Source organism: Schistocerca cancellata, chromosome 6, assembly GCF_023864275.1.
Source record: "Schistocerca cancellata isolate TAMUIC-IGC-003103 chromosome 6, iqSchCanc2.1, whole genome shotgun sequence".
In the NCBI taxonomy this organism is placed as follows: Eukaryota; Metazoa; Arthropoda; class Insecta; order Orthoptera; family Acrididae; genus Schistocerca; species Schistocerca cancellata.
The window spans coordinates 556589577-556607963 of NC_064631.1; the positions used below are offsets into that span (position 1 = coordinate 556589577).

Genomic DNA, 18387 nt, shown 5'->3' on the forward strand with positions numbered 1-18387 from the left:
ACAGTTTTCTTAATTAGTTTACTCTCCTCTCATGTCATATATGTAATTTCTGCAGAGTTATTTGCTACGTCTTCCAGGCCAAGTGTCTGTCCCTCCCTTTATAGGGCAGTCACCACATTCTTGAAACCAACAAGTCTCTCGCTTTATGTCACAAGACTACTAGTGACTTCACACGCCCAGCCAAGGTGTCATATGTCATGTGCTCTATTAAGTTCTTCAAAGTTACCACTCAAAGTTCAAAATTCGTACAGTACACACACAGACAGACACCTGTAGGTGGGTGTGGAACTACCCACTTAGGTCATAGTGCATAAAATTTCAATCTTCCAATATGTGAAGTTGTACAGTTGCTCTTATAAATTGCAAAAGTTTCTTTAATACTGTGAGTCATGTACTTCTTCACTTTCATAACTTTTTGACCTTCAACTGTTACAGTTACAGTGTCTCTTTTTGTTGGCACTCTGGCAGGAACAGTCCCATTTATCTTCCATATAAAATGACTGCACTATTTGAACTTGAGCTGCTGATACAGGATGACCATAATAAGGATCTGGTCTTTCAAAGACTCCTTTTACAGACTTCAAATTTTTTGATTTGTCTACCATGTGCTTTGATATTGATGGAACTTGGTTCAAAATTGTTTCCTTTGAAAATGTCTGTGGAATAATAGTTAAAACTTGCACCTTTTCAATGAAGAAAGCACAATATTCAGCAGCTGAATTGATATTTGTGAAAAATTCCTTGCAAGAGTGCTTTGGTTCATTTTCTTCTGAAGATGGAATTTCTACTTTGAAGATGTGGTCAGTTTTGCTGTAGTGTATTCATCCATAGCTTTAGTAATTTCTCTGTGCTTTTCTTGATGCATAGAGCTTATGACTCAACTTCACTGACCACAGTTTCTTAACAAGACTAACACCTACCTCTGTAGTTGACTGATTCAGGGTATTTAATTCTTCCGCTATTGATGCAAAATCTGCATCATCTGCACCATGGAGGCTTCACCTGGTACAGATACCACGATTGTTGTTTTGTCAAAACATTTAGAACACAAAAAGTCATTACTGGAAACATCTTCACGTTGAAACAGAGTCTTCAAATGAGAACACTTATTATCAACCTAAACAAAGCCCTTTTTTTTAATCGCTCTTTTATGGATATGCAAAGTCAGCACACTTCACTCTTCTGTGGCCGCCGCAGTCAGAAGACATTTTGAACAGTCCTTTTCACAAAACATACTGCAACTGTGTCAACTGGCAAATTCATCACGTAAACACAGAACTCATTGGATGGTCTCAGATTTATTTGAATCCTCTTCAGTAAACAAATTAGCACTGAACAGCTACAATACAGAAACTTGCAATGAACAACCATGACAAAAAAAATGAAAAGAAACAACAAAGTGTAAGAAATAACTGCCACAATGAAAGTGAAAAGAAATAACTGCAACAAAGACAGTAGAAATAAACACTGTAACAAAGAAATTAATAAGAAACAACTTTAGTGAAGATATACATTTACCCTTGAAAGTTAAAAAAATGATTTTTTAAAATAAAACCTGTCCAACTTAAAAATGGAAGCTCTCCTTTACAGGGAATATAGTACTACTTGGTACTAATCAACAATAAAAGAACATTGACACATATGTCGGAACAAAGGATATCGCTGTAATCATAACAAAAAAGTCAAACAAAAAAACTCTACAAAATATCTAGAACTGTTACAAAGATACAGCACTTTTTTGGAGAAAACAAAACATATGTTTCTTTCTTACTTCTGAATTCTAACATGTGCTAAATTCAATAACATCGTAGACCATGAAGGTAACCCCATGCCTGAAGTGATACGGATTATGCCCCCTAGACCGCGGGTTACAAGCCACATATCCTGTGGATACACACTGTTTCCCCTTAATGCTGTGGTTTCCATTGCATTCTGCATCCTCATACTGTTGATCATTGCTGATTCTTCCACCTTTATAGTTTATAGTACATTGTGAAAGGAAAGTGGGAATGGTGTCATGCAATAGAATATTTTCACTATTGTCCCCCCCATGATAGAAGTTTTATCATTTTAAAATTAAAGGACTCATCTGTTGCTCTATTTCTGTAGCATAAAATGTTTCTGTATTCATTACTTTCCCCAGCCATTTATGATGAAAATATTTACACATTTCAGGCTTTGTTTTTTGTGCTGCAGTTAGTGTAAGAGATAAGTTTATGTTATTGCTACAGTTATTAAAATAACTTTTTCAGGAAGTTGTAACAGAGAAGAAGAATGCTCTCTCTGAAGTCAAAAAAGAAATCAGTCTTAAAAACCAAGATATTCAAGCATTGACTAAGCACAAGGCAGATCTTCAAAAGAGAGTTGGTGACTTGCAATTAAAAATAAAGAAGCTTGGTCTTGACAAAAAGAAGTTTGAAACAGAAGCAACTGATAATGAGAAGCAGGTATTTGCATTCATTGCTTGATTATTTTTCTGTAATTTTCATGTACCATAAGTGTATTACATTCCATATGTACAGTAGTTCTGTTCTGAGATAAAGAATGACATGATCAAAAGTAGAAACTAAGGAGTGAGGGGTGTTGAGGAAGCATGATGTACTTCTCGAGCTTTGTGGCCAAATGGCTGTGTACCAAAATCTTTTGGTTGGTATAGCTATTGTCTTGGTTATTGCTCTTCAGATGCATTTTATACTAGTATTTTAATAAGTTAATTATGGATTCAAGAATTCTGACATCCTCTTGCTGCAATAAGCTTTATTTGTTTGAAAGCATATGACATCTTTGTTTATAAGTATGGCTACAAATATCACGGTCTTTTGGTAAGTCTGGTAAAAAGGCAAGGAAAAATGTTTCATAATTAACCCACATTACCTTTCCTACCCCCCCCCCCCCCCCCAATCGGATAATAGTTTCTGTTAAACTATGAAGAAGACTCATTGGCTGCAACTATCACCTCCTCAAATGATGATAATTTCTTCCCAGAAAACCAAAGTTTCAACTAAAGGAACAGGAAGAAGACACTTGCGGCTAAGCCTGTGAATAGCGTGCGTGAGGACCCAATTTAGAGCCCATTTGTGCACTTTCACCATTGTTATTGCTGATGTGCAGGATGGTGCATTAGCCTGGTGAAAGAGCACTTTTTTGTGCCAACCGTGGTTGGTTTTTTTGTTTTCTAGCCAACACAAGTTTCAGATGATCCAACAATGAATCATAAAGAGTCCAGTTATGATTCTGCTTTTATCCAAGTGATCTATGAGGATTATTCCTTGGGAATCCCAAAAATAGTGGACATCACCTTACCAGCTGACAAAATGGTCTTTGCCTTCTTTGGTGCACTTTTCCCAGCCTTTTTCTATTGTATTGACTCCCATTTTGACTCTGGTGTGTAATGAAGGATCCAGGCTTCATCATCAGTCACAAATCGTTGCAAAAAGTCTTGCAGATTACAGTTAAACGTCGGCAGACATTGTGTTGGAATGTTGTGCTGAGAGCACTTTTGGTCGACTGTGAGCAATTGCTGCACTCACCTCGTCAGTTCCCCATGCACGACATTATGCACTTGATCAGTTGGGATGTGTACAGTCTCAGCAATTTCACGAAGTTTTATTTGGTGGTCTTTCAGTTGTGGTAACCTCAGTTGGATGGCCAGTGTGCGCTTTGTCTACGGTGCTTGTCCAACCGTGTTTAAATTCATTAATTGAAAAGTAAATGGTCTTCAGTGATGGTGTTGAGTCTATGTGATCAAAACTCAAGTTTTCTGCATGTTCAGTTGCAGATTAGACACTGAGCAATTCATATGGCTGTCAACCAGGAACTGTACACTGTACATTGTTTAAATTCCTTATACGATTCTTATAATAGGTATTTTCCAACCATGAAGGCCCAATAAAGTATTCCATTCCTTCAAGGGAATTTAGTAGGCATATCAAACCATACTCATATAAACAGTCTTAAAATATTAGTTTTGCCATAGAATGCTCAATACTTGTGGGCATTGGAGTAAATTTTTGATTGTTTTGAATGCCAGCCATGTTTACAGTGCCAGATAGCCTTTCTTAGTATTTCAGCATTGCATGATGTGAACCCTTGAAAAATATTTTGCCATTGACATGTATAATTGAAACTTACTACAAATAAGACAATAAATGATGTACCAATGTACAAAACAAATAAAAAGTTTGTGATAAGTAAGACAAGTTAGAAATAAAAACTACAAACCTTATACAGAATTTCCCAGGAGAATGGTCAGTATTCAGGAATATGGCTGGGAGGTCATTCAAAGCAAAAAAAAAAATGTAGTAAATGTGAGCTCTAACATGCATACCACAAGAGGGGTGTGCACTTGTTCAATAGAAACGGTGTGTTTTAGAGAAGCAAAGATGAACAAATGCTCATAGCTCTTAAGGTGTGCATTTAAGAGCCCATTTTTAATAGACTATTTTCCTTCGACTGTTGCTGTCGTATCTCTGAATATTGACCATTCCTTTTGAGATGCTCTTTATACCAGTCTAGAAGAGACAAAGATATCTAGTACATTACTTGAAAACTAGCATTTACTGTACAAAATTTTAACAGAAATGTTGGTGTCATCTTGATAATATTCAGCTTTCTTTTAATTTTACTAACCTTATCACATTGGTTTTATTGACTGTCTCCAACACCAATACAATTTTTGTACTAATAAATTATAACATTTTGATGTAACTTCAAGAGAGGGCATTTCCCTGAACACATATGGCAAAATAATAAACCTGAAGATTATTCTTTTTGTGTTTCTTTCATTGTATGCACTTTAGTTTGAGGCCTTTTACTTTTTCACCTGTCATCTGCTATAAAGTGTCTACTGTTGATATTTTGGGAACTAGAAACAAGGAGGATTCAAGTATGTAGCAGACTTATAAGGCTTCTGCCCAAAAGTTAAACTCCTTTTTGTTCCAAAGCTTCCATAGTAATAGAGCAGGCTTTCTGGTGTGCACAACAGAAGGCAAGAGATGGCGATAGGCAGACCAGATCTTCACTGTAATCCATGATAGGTGCTCAGATTCTGCAAAGTGATACTAGTAGTAATCATCAAAAGAACAGAACTGGGTGTGAATTGTGGAACATTTCTCAGCATTAATATCTAAAATGTTGCTGTACGTAGAATCTCTCTTTGCAGTGCAGAACTACAGATAAATTTTTGGCTGTTTACATCGTATGTCCTAAAAGCTTAGGCTAAGTTTATTCCAGGCTTATAAGTTACATCAGTACAACAGCTACAGTAACAACTTGAATTAACAGCTGTAAACAGCTGTGCATTTGTCAGTTGTGAGCAGGCAGTGCTAAATAGTGGGGCTGTGAGAATGGTGTGTTAGTAGTGTTGTCACAGGTGTTCTTTCACTGTAGTTTGTAAGCAAAGTGTTAAAGACATTCTCCAGAATGTTTTGAACAGTAGAAAAGTGTGTGTAAAGTTTGGCGAACACAGCTTGACTCCTTAACAAGAACGACACATGGAAGCCTGCCAAAACTTGATTGAAATACAAAATGTGGGCAATTTGTTTCTGAGAAAAATCATCATGACTGAGTAGATTTGGTGTTAACAATACGAAATCTACCAGAGAACAACGATGTAGAGGTTCAACGTTTTGACAAAATAACCAACATTCCGGCCAATGTGATGCAGAAGTTGAACATCCCAAGGAAGGAATTTCACTGTTTCACATGGTTGTATGAAGGGTCTGTGTGTTACACAAGTGGGATGAGACTGTGTAGAACACCTGAAACGTTAAAACCACTAACTTTTCTATGTTTTTTTGTTGATCCAGTCTCAAAACTTTTTGGACTGATGGGCTATCTTGTGGAATTATTGATGCGATAATTCACAGGGAGGATGACCTCTTTCTGTGCTGTTTCTTGTATTTGATTGTGATTTGTTTGCTGGAGCATTAGTTTAGGATATTTGTATATAGATTCCTCTTACGTTATCTAATAGTCAAGATTTGTTGCAGGTTGCCAAGATTATTGAAGAAAATGAGTGGATTCCAGACGAAGAAAAATTTTTTGGCCAGCCTAAAGGTGCATATGATTACAATTCAATGGATATGAAACAAGCCTGTAAAACCATTAATACTTTAGAGGAGCGTAAAGAAGAATTAGGTCGCAGATTGAATATCCGTGCAATGAATATGCTTGATAAAGAAGAAGAGCAGGTAAAATTTGTTCTCGTTATTGAAGTTACATTCAATATATAATTTTTTATAAATGACATATTTTTCCCTCTCCTTACCAAGGGAGAAATTTTAAAGTTAGTAGGATTAACAAGCTTTAATATGACACAAACTTAACTCTAAATCACTGAAAATTTGTGGCTGCTTCATTCAGTTTAAGTTCCAAACAGAACTAAAATGTCAGACTGTAATATAGTTAAACAAAATATCTCCATAAACATGTACTGCGTATGAAATATACTTAAAGGTAAAGTAATGTTTCCAGTTGTTCGCATGCTATGGAAATATTTAAGATGGTTCTTTTCTTTCAAAAATTTAATTCTTATAATGTTCTTCTATGAAACAAGCCAGGGGAGCCTACACAAACTTGCATAAAATAGTGTATTTAACTGATTATAAGACAGTCTTTTGCCAGTTTCATCATTCGAAAAATACAAGGTTGTCTTATATTCAGAGATCAAACTATTGTTGCTGATGTCAACATTTTCACATTGTTTAACATAACAACAAAAATAATTTTTGGCAGTATAATGTAATTGGATAGATCAAAAAAATCTACTCACCAAGTGGCGACAGGAGAACTAACATATAAAAAAGATTTTATATATACAAGCTTTTGGAGCTAATAGCTCCTCCTCCAAGCAAAAGGGTTGAAGGGGAAGGGAGAGGTGTGAAAGAAAGAACTAGAGAGGTTTAGGAAAAGACGTAGAATTCGGAAAAATCATCCAGAACCCTGGGCCAGGGGAGACTTGCCAGACAGGACATCATTGGGGAGTGCACTGCACAGTGTAATGTACAAGACAGTGATTACTGCTAAAACATAGTGCACGAGTTCATAAGAGTGACAAGCTAAGTGCATTATATGTAACAGATGTGGGAGGGGGACAGCAAGAAATAGACAGGTCAGAAAAATGAAAGATATATAAAACTAAAATGGAGTGAAGAAAGGAGCAGTTACTGTGAATAAATGCTGAGATGGAAGAAATTAACATGCGTTAACGCCAGGTGGGTGCTGAGAACCAAGGACTTGTAGCGCTAGTTCCCTTGTGCAGAGTTCTGAGGAACTGGTGTCTGGGGGAAGAATCCAGATGGCGCATGTGGTGAAACAGGCATCGAGGTCATGGCTGCCATGTTGTAGAGCATGCTCTGCTTGTGTGTTGCTGGTATATTCCCACAGCCTAAGCCCATTCATCGTAACTGATAAGTTAGTGGTAGTCATGCTGATGTAAAAGGCCGAACCATAACAGTTCATATCTGATATCATTTCACAAGTGGCTCTCCCTTTGTCAGTACATGTTTTGCCAGTTACAGAGTTGGTATAGGTGTTGGTAGGAGGGTCCATAAGGCAAGTCTTGCAGTGGGGATGGCCACAGGAGTAGGAGCGATAGTACAGAGAGATAGGAACATAGGATCTGACAAGGATATTGCAGACATTGGAAGGGCACCGAAAAACTATTCTATGTGTGGTGGACAAAATCTCAAACAGAATGGATCTCATTTTAGTGCATGATTTTAGAAAGTCATGACCTTATCGAAGTAGTTGATTAATGCATTCAAGACCAGGACAATACTGAGTGATAAGTGGTGTGCTCCGAAGTTGTTTTTTGGAGGGATCAACAGTACCAGGACTGGATGTGATGCCCTGGGAAATCTGCTTTTGAACTGGGATGTTAGAGTAATTCCGTCCAGTGAAGGCTGAGGTGAGAATGGTGATGTATTGCTGGAAAGAGTGCATCTGAACAAGTACATTTGCCGTGAATGCCAACGCTGTATGGGAGGGAATGTATGACACGGAAAGGATAGCAACTGGCAAAATGTAAGCACTGTTTTTTGTTAGCAGGTTTAATGTTCAGCTGGCCTTCAGTGATGACAGGATCAACATAAAGGAAAGTGATATGGAATTTGGAATAAGACTATGTGAAATTTAATTAGGAAAAGGTACTTAGAGATTCCAGGAATTTTAACAGTCCAGCCTCACCGGGAGTCCTTGTGGCAAAGATGTCAACAATTTAGCTTCGCCAAACAAAGGGCTGAAGGCTTATGGAACACAGGAAAGACACCTCCAAGTAGCCCGTGGGAAGGTGGGCACAGGTAGAAGCCATCCTGGTTCCCATGGCTGTACCCATGATCTCTTTTGTATGTCTGTTCCTCAAAGATGTAGTAGTTGTTGGTAAGTATAAAGTTGGTTAAGGTGAGCAGGAAAGATCTCATAGATTGGGAATCAGGTGGGTTCTGATTGAGGAAATGTTCAGCAGCACACCAACCGTGTACTTGGGGGATGTTGGCGTAGAGGGAGGTGGCATCAGCAGTGACGAACAAGGTGTGTGTGGTAGGAGTGGGACTGTCATGGATTCCAGACAATCTAGGAAATGGTTGGTGTCTTTAATATAGGAGGGGAGTCTGTACTATGGGTTGCAGGTATTGACCAATAAAGGCAGATATACAGATACATTTCTCGAGTTTGCCGCCAGATCATATTGTGTAAATTGCAAAATATTTCATCTATGCAACTGCTAGACATATTCAGGTGGTGGTAGTTGCTGTTGTCACTGCTGTAAGACATGATGATGATAATCGCGCAGCGGCATTTAAATTTATAAGGCTGGGAGCAGGCAACGTGCATGCATGGGAAGGCGCTCGCAGTTGATAGAAAGTGCCTCGTGCTGGAAGCTGCAGAATGGCCTTTTGCACGTGCGCTGTGGGCAATGACTGTACTGCCAGATGCTCCTGTGGTTAAAACCTGAATTAATTCTCAGCAGCACATTGTGTCAAGTCATAAATTTGAAGTTCTTGTTTTCTTTGTTTTGATTTAATGGCAGCCAGTACTGGATTTCAGGTGGCACTTCATTAAAAACCTGCATCCCTGTTAAAATTGTCCATGGTACAAATATGTATGACCACCTTAACAACAGAGTCTTGCAGGGGATAAAATTAACTTCAATCGTACGGTGCCTTATGTTCAGGCAATGCTCCGATACTGCTGATTTATCAGGTTGCCGCAGACGTGTATGACAGTGTTCGACGCAATGTTCTTAACACAGTTCAGCATGTCTGCCCAATATAAGATTTTCTACACTGGAATGGGATCTTATACACGTCACATTTCCTAAGGCCAAGGTCATCTTTTACCAAGCACAATAAATTCATTCATTTTGCTGGTGGCCAAAAAACACACTTGATGTCGTGCCTTTTGAGGATCCTTTGAGGGCACAAGTCGTATACCAGCTGCTATGTAAACACTGTTTGGCCTTTTATATCACCAAGTTATCAGTTAGAATGAATGGGCTTAGGCAGTGGGTGTATACCAGCAACACACAATATCCTGCTGCAGAGCATGCTGTACAACATAAAAGTTGTGATCTCAGTGCCTGTTTGACCATAGGCAATCAGAACTCCACAGGTGGGAACTAACACTACAACATGTCATTGGTTCTCACTGCCCACCTGGCCTTAATTTACATTAATTTCCTCTATCTCAGCATTTCTTCACCGTAACAACTCCTTTCTTCACTCCGTACAAATAATGTGCACTTAGCTTTTCACTCTTATTAACTCATTCATGATGTTTTAACAGTAATCTCTGTCTTGTATATTACTGTGTCCCTCACCTTTAAGGTCTCAGATATTTGAATCTTTTCTGATGCTGTCTCCAACAGTCAGTCTTTTCTTCTAATCCTGTTCTGTAAGCATTCCGTGACCCAACAGTCCTTTTCTTTCATCCCACTTCTTTCCACTTCAACCCTTCTGCTGGAAGAAGGAACCACTGGCTCCAAACGCTTGCATACGTAAAACCTTTCTTGTGTGTGTGTGTTCTCTAGCCGCCACTCGGTGAGTATATTTTTCATCTATCCAATTACATTATTTTAACATTGTTTAATAGAGCATTTAAGATTTGCGTTACATTTACAGATGGAATTTTGGCTATGGGGGTCACTTACAGATTTATTTTGAAAAATTTGGATGTGCAGGACTATGCAAATGATGTTAGTATTTGAAGAGGCTCGAGATTTTCTGATACACGAAAGCACTTTGTACAATATCAACATTATTCAATCAATAATGTCACATTTGATTTGTTCTGTGCAGCATTAGTGCAAGGGATATGCGAGAGATTACGAACTAGCCACTACAATGGTTTATTGCTCTGCTTAAAATTTGACAATTTTGTGAAGCACAGGAGGAAATACAATTAAATTCTGTCATCTTACAAATTCTTCTTGTATTTTGGTCACTGTTCACATATTAGAATACCGAGTAAAACATTACCAGCTTTTAATCAGTTTTAGAACATGATGGTTACATTCAGATGAAACAAGAAGAAAAATGAAACATCATATTAAAATGATGGCAGTTGTTATAACGAGAATAAATTACAGCAGCAAGACCTGTTGTGGCAATAGTACCAGCAGGAATCAGTAGATTGCGGGACAAGCCGAAATTGGAGAATTAGACTGAATTGTGATTGCAGTCTTATATTTATGTATTACTTGCTGTTATACATATGACCTGCATCCTAGAAGGTATTGCAGTCAGTTTTTCACAGTTGTTCAAGGACACCACTGTGGAAGGGTGAGAGCTAGGATGAGTGTGGGTAGAGGAGTGGTGAGTAGGTGCCGAATTTGTTGTGCTGCCAACTACAGAAATCTATTATCATGTACATTGGCTTTTTATGAACATCAGCCATGTTTAAACTGCAGTTTGCCTCAATCAATTTGTAGTTTGAATGGAACTGGCTTAAAAATTAAAAAAAAGTCAACAATATTAGTCATTTCTGCAGAGGACTGTAAAGGTATAAGTAGGGACCAATGGCTTACGTGTTTTGTGCTGCAGTGTTGTCAACTTAATGTGCCATATGATGGGAAAGAAAGAGGGCGTGTCAGCTGCTGGTTTACACAGGTAATCAGAGTGTGGTGGGCAGATGATACATTTGGAAGCAAGAGACATTATAACATTCTCATGTCAGAATAGAAGTGAAACCTGATATGAATCTGGAAAAAACAGCTATGTTTTCAGGTCCCACCTTAACCACATCAGAAATTGCAACATATTCAGAATAATAGAAGTTAAAGTAATGAATTGAAATTTGTGCCACACCTGGGACTTGAACCTGGGTCCCCTGCTTACTAGGCAGATGTGCTAATCACTACATCAACATAGCACTGTGACTACCATGCTACAGTGATGCAATGGTTAGCGCATCTGCCTGGTAATCTGGAGGCACAAGTTCAAGTTTCGGCCATGGCACAAATTTTAATTCATTACTACAGCTTCTGTTCTTATTGAAAGTAAAGGTGTGATTCGTATGTCTACAGGAAAATGTAATTCCTTCAGATTAATATTCAGAAGAAACATCCAAATATTTGTGACAACAAAGATAAAATTTTTACAGCTGTACGATGATGATGATGATGATGATGATGATGATGAGTAAGCAATAAACCTTGAAAAGAAATAGTCCATAGATTTAATTTAAACCATTTCTTTTTGTCAGTAAAATTTCTATGGGTTTGTGACCACATTGTCAATATGTAAAACTACCAACATTTCGGTCACTATTGCAAGTGACCTCCTTCAGCATGTTATTGTTTACTGTAAATAAAAACACCTTTGGGTAGGTGCAGGCTTGTTCGCAGCACTGTGTGTCCCGCCCATATCTGGTGTGAAACCAACTGTAGTGTTGCTGTGTGTTGAGCATGGAAACAGGTAATGCACTTGGTCAGCACAGCTTTTACTGTAAACAAAAACTCCCTGAAAAAGGTCACATGCAACAGTGACCAAAATGTCAGTAGTTTTACACCTTGACAATGCAGTAACAAACCCAGAAGATTTTTATTGGCTGTGAATATGGCCACAGAAGCCTACGTTTCTGATTGTTTTAATTCTGCTAGCATTGTCAAATCATAGACACTCAATAAATGGCAAGGTTTAGAATAAGTATAAAGTTAACTTTTTAGTCAGATGCTTTGTCAGTAGAACAGTTTGTAATGTTGATTAGTTCAATTCAGTTGTAATGCAGTGCGTACTTTACAAGAAACAATTTGGTGCACTTACTTATCATAATTATAACCAGTGCTGTTTTTCTGGAGGAACGCTGGGGGATGCGTACCCCTAAACTTTATCGTCAACAAAGTAATTTTTTTTACGATGTTGAGAACTTGGAAGAGTGCCAAAGATTTATTTCACGCACATAATTTTTTTATTTCATATTTTCATGTTGGTATTTGCAATGAACGACACCAGTGCAGTTTTTGGTGGGAAAAGCAATGTCATTGACTGTTTCAAGCGTTTCGAAGCTGCGACAACCATTCTCAACAACCGAATCGCTGGCAGCCAGTTTGACAAACATGTAGTGCCCTCGCTCGCTAATAGTGGGTGATGGTAGTGCTAAACGGATATGCGTAAGCTCAAACGCCAGCTACGGATAAATGTGTCTATGGTCCCGCTACCATGATGATGATGATGGCGTCGTGGCTAAAAGCAGATGGGTGGTATCCCATGCTTCAGTTATAAGTTATTTTTGCTGCATTATATCCAGTGTCAGAGTACCCTCAAACTTTTTTTTAGAAAGAATGCACTCATAAAACTACAGCAAAACTCCAGTTTTACACTAATTCAAGGGACTAAAAAGTGTTGTAAAATGTGGGAAATATATTTTTAAGCCGTACAGGATCCACCCTTGCATTTTTGTTCTTTGTGTATGATATATGTATGTAACAGGCATCAAAATACTCTTTAAGAACTTGTTTATCATCTGATAAAGGATTATTACCTAATAAAAAGCCGCCAATGTAACGGGAACTGGTAACCATCTGGAAGGCAGAAACATTTCATTCAATTTCACACACACCAATGTTTTTGGGAAGCTTACATCTGCACATTCATTATTTAAATAACGAAACACTGCATCTGTTGTGTATTTTTTTCATGTTTGGCCGGATGTGTTTCGAGAATTTATTCTCACTGTCAAGTGTAAATATTTACATAAGTATTTTGTGGTGTTTGCCTCGTATTCTTCTTGAGGTTATAAGGTACTGTGCCTCCTCCATTATGGAGGAAACCACACACACACACACACACTGTCTCATGTTGTTAGTTTGCGAAACACCACAAAAATGTTTACATACGTAAATATTTGCACTTGACAATGAGAATAAATTCTCGAAATCCATCTTGCTAAGCATGAAAATAAATGTGTTGTGTTTAATACAAAAACATTTGAGCAACACACAGTGACCAAAGGTGTCAGCTAGCACTGAAGTGGCCAAACTACAAAACATGATGTTTACAATGGAGACAGTTTGGAAACAGTTGTGACTGGTCATTATACCTTTACTTGAGTGAACCTAGTTACTTCCATCAGCCACTGTGCTTAGTAGAGCTTGGCAGCGGCAGGAGATAAAGCATGAATTGGTCTGACTTTTACAGATTTTGATGTGCTGAGTAGAGTGCCCTGGTGTCAAGGAACTTAACCACATAATATTTGTAAATAGTTCTTGATAGCCAGCGCCATGCCATTATCATTGTACGTCAGTTTTTTCCTCCACAAACATTTTTTCATAAAGCATAAATTGCAGGTAAATTGTAAGTACATTAGTGCAAAAATGGGTGCAAGTTAACATTGTGAACATAGGAAATTTGATGCAAGCAATAAAAAATGTCTTAAATAGTGGGAAAACATTAATTTTGGGAACAATGAAGTGGGTTTCTACTGTATTTCATTATGTTTAAATTCAAATTATTGGTAAAAACTTTAAATAGCTTTGTTATTATGTTTTCTCTTCTTGTTTGTCGGTAAGTCTTATGGCTAGTAAGATAAACTTAATTCTCATGCTGGAACCAACTTTTTCCTCAGTGAGTCTCAGAACCATAGATTTACTGTTTCACTTATTAATTTTCCAGTATAATGACCTGATACAAAAGAAACAGATAGTAGAAAATGATAGAGCCAAGATTATGTTAGTATTACAAGAGTTGGATGAAAAAAAGAAACAGGCCCTTCGACAAGCATGGACGCAAGTCAACAAAGATTTTGGCTCAATTTTCACAACGCTGTTACCAGGTGCACAAGCTTGTCTGCAGCCTCCGAAAGGCAAAGATGTTCTTGATGGACTTGAGGTAGGTAGTGTTTGTGATTTACCATCATATGTATCTTCAGTGTAACATTAATGATATTGTAGTTCCTAAATAGTTTTCTGTGGCCAAACTTGTTATTGTATGTTACCAATTCATTTCCACTCTTTCTGCAGGTGAAAGTGGGTTTCGGTGGACTGTGGAAAGAAGGTTTACAGGAACTGTCAGGAGGACAGAGGTCACTTGTTGCCCTCTCTCTTATACTGGCTATGTTGCTCTTCAAGCCTGCTCCAATCTATATTCTGGATGAAGTAGATGCTGCTTTGGATTTGTCGCATACACAGAACATTGGTACTATGTTGCGAACACATTTTAAACACTCACAGGTAAGCATTGAGGGAGTACTTATTATTTTACTATTATTGTTGAGGTGTGATAGGCAGTGAATTAAGTTTCCATTCTAAAGCTTATGCTCTTAATAGCATTCAAATGGTGGGGGTGGGGGAGGTGGGAATTTGTACTTGGTGACAGTTGACAAGTCGTAGATAGAACAACAGACCAGCATTTAGGAGTAAAAAAAAAAAAATGCAATTAAGTGAAAAATTAAGATCTCACCCCTCCCCTGTGATCTTTGTGCTTGCATGTATTAAGAACTTGGGAACATGTCTTTCTATTTATTCATTAATTATTTCTTAGGGGAGACATGCAACACTTTCTACAACACCTCAGTATACATTTATTCACAGTTTTTACACTGGAAAGTGCGTTTAGTGATGAAAATTACTTCTTTTTTTTTTTTAAAAAAATACCCACAGAGTATTTGAAAAGATATGATGGGGGGTGTTAAAATAATTAATCTGAAGTTAGGGCAGCGGTATCAGATAATGAAAGGTTTTCTTCATACTAAAGAAATAGTCATATCAGTGTTACAGGAATTGACAGTTTCGAAATTTACTGGAACTGATGTACACAGTGTGTGCCATTTCCATTGGGACTGCATGTGTGAAATTTCAAACGGCTGTGCTATCTCATGGTGAGCTGCACGATTATGATCCTTGAAGTTTCAAAAACTGCTGTGTGGAAAATCAAATTTCTAGCTTGCAGCAGGCATCTTGGCTGTGAATGTAAAAATATGTGCCTGAGACTCATTGGAAAGTGACAGTGGAGCAGTGAGGCATCATAGTTATTTGAGTCCTCCAACATTTGTGGGTGAGAATTTGTTGAATTTGACACGAATACAGAGAGGCACGTTTCTGGTTGCTGCTCCATGACAACACCCACATCCACAAAGTGAAGATTGTGCATGAGTTTTTGGCCAACAGGTGGCTCACATTCCTGACTTTTTATTTTTCATAGCCACAGTCCCAGTGGAAATGGGACACACTGTTAATAACAACAGAACTATCTGACTCCATTGACATGGTTTAATAGTGACCAGTACACGAACAATTTTCAATTCTGTAATGATATGATGACAAAGTACAACTCATTGTTCCGTGAAGGAACAGTTACCTAGAAACAGACATTTGTGCTAATTGTCTCTGTGTTAATATTGCACACTTCACTTCAGTGGCAGCTGCAAAGGGCAGTTGCAAAGTCGTTTTACAGAACTCTTCCATAATAGTTCTTTGAGGTTCTGGAGAACATTGCTAACATACTGGTAACTTGTCATTCAGATCATTGTCATCAATACCATGGAAAAATCAGTGTGCCAATGAGTAATAATTTTATTGAAAGTAGAACTCCTTTAATAGAAATAAGTTTTCCATTTCTGTATTGTCTTGCTATACCTATCTGTGTCATATACAAAGATATTGAAAATATCAGACAAGGAAGTAATGGAACACTTTCAACATTTATGGTGAATTTCAGAACAAGAGTCAGAAGGGAGTGAAACAAAGAAAAATAGGAGCCAGGAGTGATGATTGTATTTCGGACGTTGCTGAATCAAGTGAAAGTAAAATCTGCTGAAGATAGGTAGATGTCAGTTAACTTCATTTTTCATGGGCTATTCAGAATTCGGAAAACGCAGGCCAAAATGGAAGTTTCAGGATCGTATCTTGGTATCGTGAATGCAGGTGGAAGCCATAGAAGTAAATGTTTTATGTTACACAACAAGACTTACCCCACTTGTGAAGAGAAACAGCAAAACTCATATAGCTATTAGTTCTTGGCAGCTGTTCATATACGAAAGTACTGAAATATATAAAATTTTGCGATACAGTGTCAAGAGCGAACTTTAGACTTTGTTTAGAGTGTAAACACTTTGGTATCAAGAAACACGGGTCAGTAAGACAGAAAACAGATTTGCTTCGGTGTTAAAAGTTTGAAATCATTTATTTGAAAATTGTTGCCTACATTCTAGTCTGAGAAGAAAAATTACAGTTGAAGAAAAGGTGTTTCCCACTAAGGCCAGATGCAGATTTGCATAATGCACCATGAATACAACAGGTAAATGTGGCATCAAATTTTGATATGCAGCAATTGCAGACACCAAATACTGCTTTAGCAGATTTCCATAACTGTGAGACGATGTACATTGACGAGAGAATCAAATCCATTCTGAAAATGATACCAGAAAGCGTAAGATGGAATGAGTGTGATGACAGACAGTTTTGCATATTTCTCAAAATATTAGACTATTGATGTAAGCCTAATGGGTAAAGTGAAATATTTCAGAAGGGATACACCAGTAAGTGTATGAAAAGCATCACTGAATGAAAGTATTGTTATGAAACAAGGAGAGACTACCTTGTCTGCTTATTAGGGTCAGGGGAAAAATGTTTTTTGTTTTCAGTGCTCCATATTCACGTGTAGAAATTTGAAATGATTCAAAACATGATTGAGGTGGCTAGAAAATATTTCTTGAAAGCTGCAGTGTGTCAAAATTCAAGAACAAGGTGATTTGCAAATTTAGCGCATCTAAGAAACCTGTGTGTGGAAAATGTTTGAAATAATTTTCCAAAGCAATCTTTTGTTTGCATTCAGGATTTGTGATCACAAGCAAACACTGTTTTACCTTCTGCTGGATGAATTCAGTCACAAGCAAAAGTGGAAGCTGCAAATGATAATAGTGTAAGACTTCTGCCTAAGTGTTATTTTTATAAAGTACATTTTTTAAAATTGAAATAAAGAAAAGCTTAGCTCTGCTGATGTGGTTAGTTTGATCACTGTTGAGATTTTTCTAGTGTTCTCTTGATAGTGATGGGTGTTAGCTTCCTGAAGGAAAGTATTGGCCAACCATAACAAAAAGCATTCAATTATCTTTGGAAAACTTTTTACGTGTAGCTTTTTTTTCTTTCTGTTGTATGTTTTTGAATTAATTGTTTTCACAATTGAAATTTTGTTTTGCAGTTCATTGTTGTTTCGTTGAAGGATGGTATGTTTGAGAATGCAAATGTGCTGTTTCGAACGCAGTTTGTTGACGGCATGTCCACAGTGAGACGTATTGCGCAGAATCCAAGCAATGTAGATAGAGCAAGTGAAGAAGGACCATCCAAGAGAAAGAAAAAATAAGGTGTTCAGTTGTGACAAAAATATTCCTTATTTATCCTGACTTTCACCTGTCTTTTGTAAATATGTCATAAATATTTTATACAAAATAGTGTTACATGTTTTATTGGTGGAGTATCTTTTGTAACAAGTGATTATTAACTGTAATAAACTGTGCAATTTCTTTCCTTATGCTTAAAAGGCCAAAAACACATATTGTCTTGGCATGGATGACTGACATACTTACATGAAGCCTGAAAAGTTGTATGCTTGTGTCTAAAAATCTTGTTTATGACATTCAGTTTTATATTTGTAATAGTAACTACTTGTACAAACTAGCATGTACAATTCCTGTGCAACCGGCTAATTATAGTAATAAAGTCTTTTATCTAAAGAAATTCTATAATCTGAATATATTGCTATGATCAGTATGTAGGAATACTGTAATACAGTCAAACCTCGATATAATGAATTTCATGGGACCATGAAAATTAAAGTGTTGTACGAGGATGACTCGGAGCAAGGAGCCATGTTTTCGTGGCTAGTAAGTACATTACTGTAGTACTTTCCTGATGATAAATAACATTAAAAGGCAAATAATGAAACACATTTTGTT

At 37.3% G+C, this 18387-nt stretch overlaps 1 protein-coding gene across 1 annotated transcript in view; it reads left to right on the plus strand.

Annotated features, from left to right (window-relative positions):
* LOC126190921 (structural maintenance of chromosomes protein 2) overlaps positions 1–18169 on the plus strand; it is a 196073-nt gene extending 177904 nt beyond the window's left edge. The window contains exons 18-22 of the mRNA XM_049931555.1: positions 2253–2447; positions 5991–6191; positions 14109–14324; positions 14456–14665; positions 17634–18169. Of these exons, the coding sequence (XP_049787512.1) occupies positions 2253–2447; positions 5991–6191; positions 14109–14324; positions 14456–14665; positions 17634–17795 (984 nt within the window). The 3' untranslated portion in view covers positions 17796–18169. The remainder of the gene's footprint in view (positions 1–2252; positions 2448–5990; positions 6192–14108; positions 14325–14455; positions 14666–17633) is intronic.
* The last annotated feature ends 218 nt before the right edge of the window (positions 18170–18387 follow it).